Source organism: Octopus bimaculoides, unplaced genomic scaffold (assembly GCF_001194135.2).
Source record: "Octopus bimaculoides isolate UCB-OBI-ISO-001 unplaced genomic scaffold, ASM119413v2 Scaffold_51101, whole genome shotgun sequence".
In the NCBI taxonomy this organism is placed as follows: domain Eukaryota; kingdom Metazoa; phylum Mollusca; class Cephalopoda; order Octopoda; family Octopodidae; genus Octopus; species Octopus bimaculoides.
In genome coordinates this window covers 83,755-86,560 of record NW_026315910.1, presented here as the reverse complement: position 1 = coordinate 86,560, position 2,806 = coordinate 83,755, and the positions used below count along the sequence as shown (strand labels likewise).

General features: G+C 31.5%; 1 protein-coding gene across 4 annotated transcripts in view; it reads right to left on the bottom strand.

Moving 5' to 3' along the window:
* The window catches only part of LOC106875648 (uncharacterized), a 45,019-nt gene that overhangs the window by 36,618 nt on the left and 5,595 nt on the right, over nucleotides 1-2,806 (bottom strand). For 2 of the 4 annotated variants that reach the window (XM_014923887.2, XM_014923886.1), the window contains exon 2: nucleotides 570-590. The exons of the other annotated variants lie outside the window; for them this stretch is intronic. In XM_014923887.2, the coding sequence (XP_014779373.1) occupies nucleotides 570-590 (21 nt within the window). The remainder of the gene's footprint in view (nucleotides 1-569; nucleotides 591-2,806) is intronic. 4 annotated transcript variants of the gene reach the window in all.

Below are 2,806 nucleotides of genomic sequence, written 5' to 3'. Positions count from 1 at the left end.
AAAAGAGAAAGAGAGAGTATATATATATATATATATATATATATATATATATAAATATATACATACACATATATATGTATGTATGTATATATATATGCACACATATATATATATATGCATGTATGTGAGTAATATGTAGCTATTTTGTATTTCTGTATGAGATATTCAAACAATATATATATACACACATATACATAGACACACAGAAAAACAGACATGTATGCACACAAACAGATATGCATACACACAGTTATATGTATGAATATATGCAAATACATACATATATATATATATATACGCACATATATATATACACATATATTCATATGTACATATATATGATTATACACACAATACATATATGTACATACATATATATATATATATAAACACAGAGACATATATATATATATATATACAAACATATATAAACACACACATATATACACATGTATGTATGCACACACACACTCACACACCACACACATGCCCCACCAACCACCCCCCACACACACACAGAACACACACAGTGTGACGACAAGACAATAGTGAAATCTTGTAAAACTTACATTGGACTCCGCTGGTGACATCTGTAGACACAAAAAGAACAACAAGATTAAACTGGCTGGAACTGGTAAATGGACAAGTGTGGGGGGAGCGGCCCCTCTTAAAATGGACAGCATTAAAATGGACAACGGACGCAGAGGTCCTCTGATAGTCTCTCACCCTCTTTGATACCAGTGTGGCCTCTGCTTCTCAGAGATGGTTGACTGGTCGGTCGGTTAGCTGATTTGGTGGATTGGTTGGTCTCATGCTTCCTCCCCTCTCTTACACCTCACCATTATCTTTCCTCTTCTTGGCACCCAAATTGAGTGCACCCACCCAGTTCCCACATTAATTAACCTACTCTGTCCCCAATCATTCCTGTCCTGTCCTCACCCTTATCTTTTCTCCTCTTGGCACCCAAATTGAGTGCAATCACCCAGCCATGCTCCACCACCCAGTTGACTACTACAGCCAAAATCATTCTGGAATCCTACCCACTCCCGTATGAGTTCTCTGGTCATAGGAAATTTCACCATAAACGCTTGTTCCGTAGGGAAAGCTTACCAAAAAACAAACAATAAATTGCCAAAAAAAATACAAAAAAATGAAAAGATTAGGTGTTTTATGAAAATGACAACTTCATCAATTAACCTACCAATTAGAGAAAGGTCGTTTCTTCATAATGAATTTTTTTACTTTACACTTCGTTTGTGGTGAAATTTCCCATGGCAAATTTTCCTTATGGCAAAAAAAACATTTATGGCAAATTTTCGAAACCTGGGATTTTCGTTATCTTTAAGACTGCATTTATCGATCTGTAACTTTGCAGGAAAAACTTTAGATCAATTGGTCTGACCATTGATTGAGTTTTTGTTAAATAACTTGTAATAAGTGGAATGTTCTTTTTGTTTTTGTTTTTTTTTGTAAAATATTAAAAAATGAGTTTGGTCACATCACAAGAACTTCTTGTATGGTGGATTAAACCAGTCGATACATCATGTCTATTATCTTTTTTTAATTCCTTACATCTTTTTGCATATTGTAATATTTCAGTAAATTGACCTACGTTCGTACCACTCATCCATCTGTTTCAATTGCCTCACCATTTTAAACTTGCAGTTTATTGATTTGTAACTGTTCAGGGGACACTTTAGATCAATATTTACATTGATTTCATAATTTATTGCGTTCTTGTTAGATATTTTTATAATACCTACGGGACAGAGGGAAATTGATTTTTTGTTTGGAAAATGGTGATGAAAAACATTTCAGTTAAAGAAACCTGTTGGTTGTATGGGGGATTAAAACATTGACACATCGTTTTTTATTGATTTTTATCCATAAGATGTTGTTTAAGATATTGTACTTCTTCAATAAATTCACCTGCATTTGTGCCACTCACTCACCCATCTCTTTAAACTCCATCATCTCTTTAATCTTGTAGTTCATCATAATTTCTCACTTTTCAGGAGAAGACTTAGATTAATAATTACATTAGTTTGATTATTGAGTTTTGTCTTTTTTTTTTCTTTTTGAAAATGGTTAGAATAAATCATGTTATATTAATTGAGTTTTTGTTAAATATTTTGTTGTACCTATGTGATGATGGGAAATGCTTCATGTTGGGAGGGTGGTGGGAAAAGGTTAAAAAAGCTTTTCTGCTACAGAAATTTGTTGGTTATATAGTGGATTAAACCAGTTACTACATCATGTTTTATCATTGCTGTAACTTCACGATATGTATGCACACACACACATACATGTTATACATACATATGTATACAAATGCATACGTTCATCTTACATAAATTACATTTAAAGTCTCATTCTGAGACCTAAGGTTTCCTGTTAGAAGAGTTGGATTAATGATTTGCCTCCAGCTGGCAAAATTTCTCAATGAAAACCAGGATAAACAGCACATTAGCACTAACATAATATATACACAAATGCACACAGACAGACATACGCAGTCATGAAACTTTTGATGGGTATATATAAAATATATTTGTAAATAATAAAATGAAATAAAAACTTAAAATTACATTTTTTTTATTTATGAAATCAAAATATAAAAAAAGAAGAAAAAAATTAGAAAGCATTTTTCCATTTTTACTCAAAAATTTGCGATGTTAATTAATGATAATTATTGCTTCTAATTGGATGAGATGAAAATTTGTTTGTAAGGTTATAAGTTTTCTATTTATTAATTAACCTTGTCTTTAGAACATTTTAAATATATATATATATATATATATATATA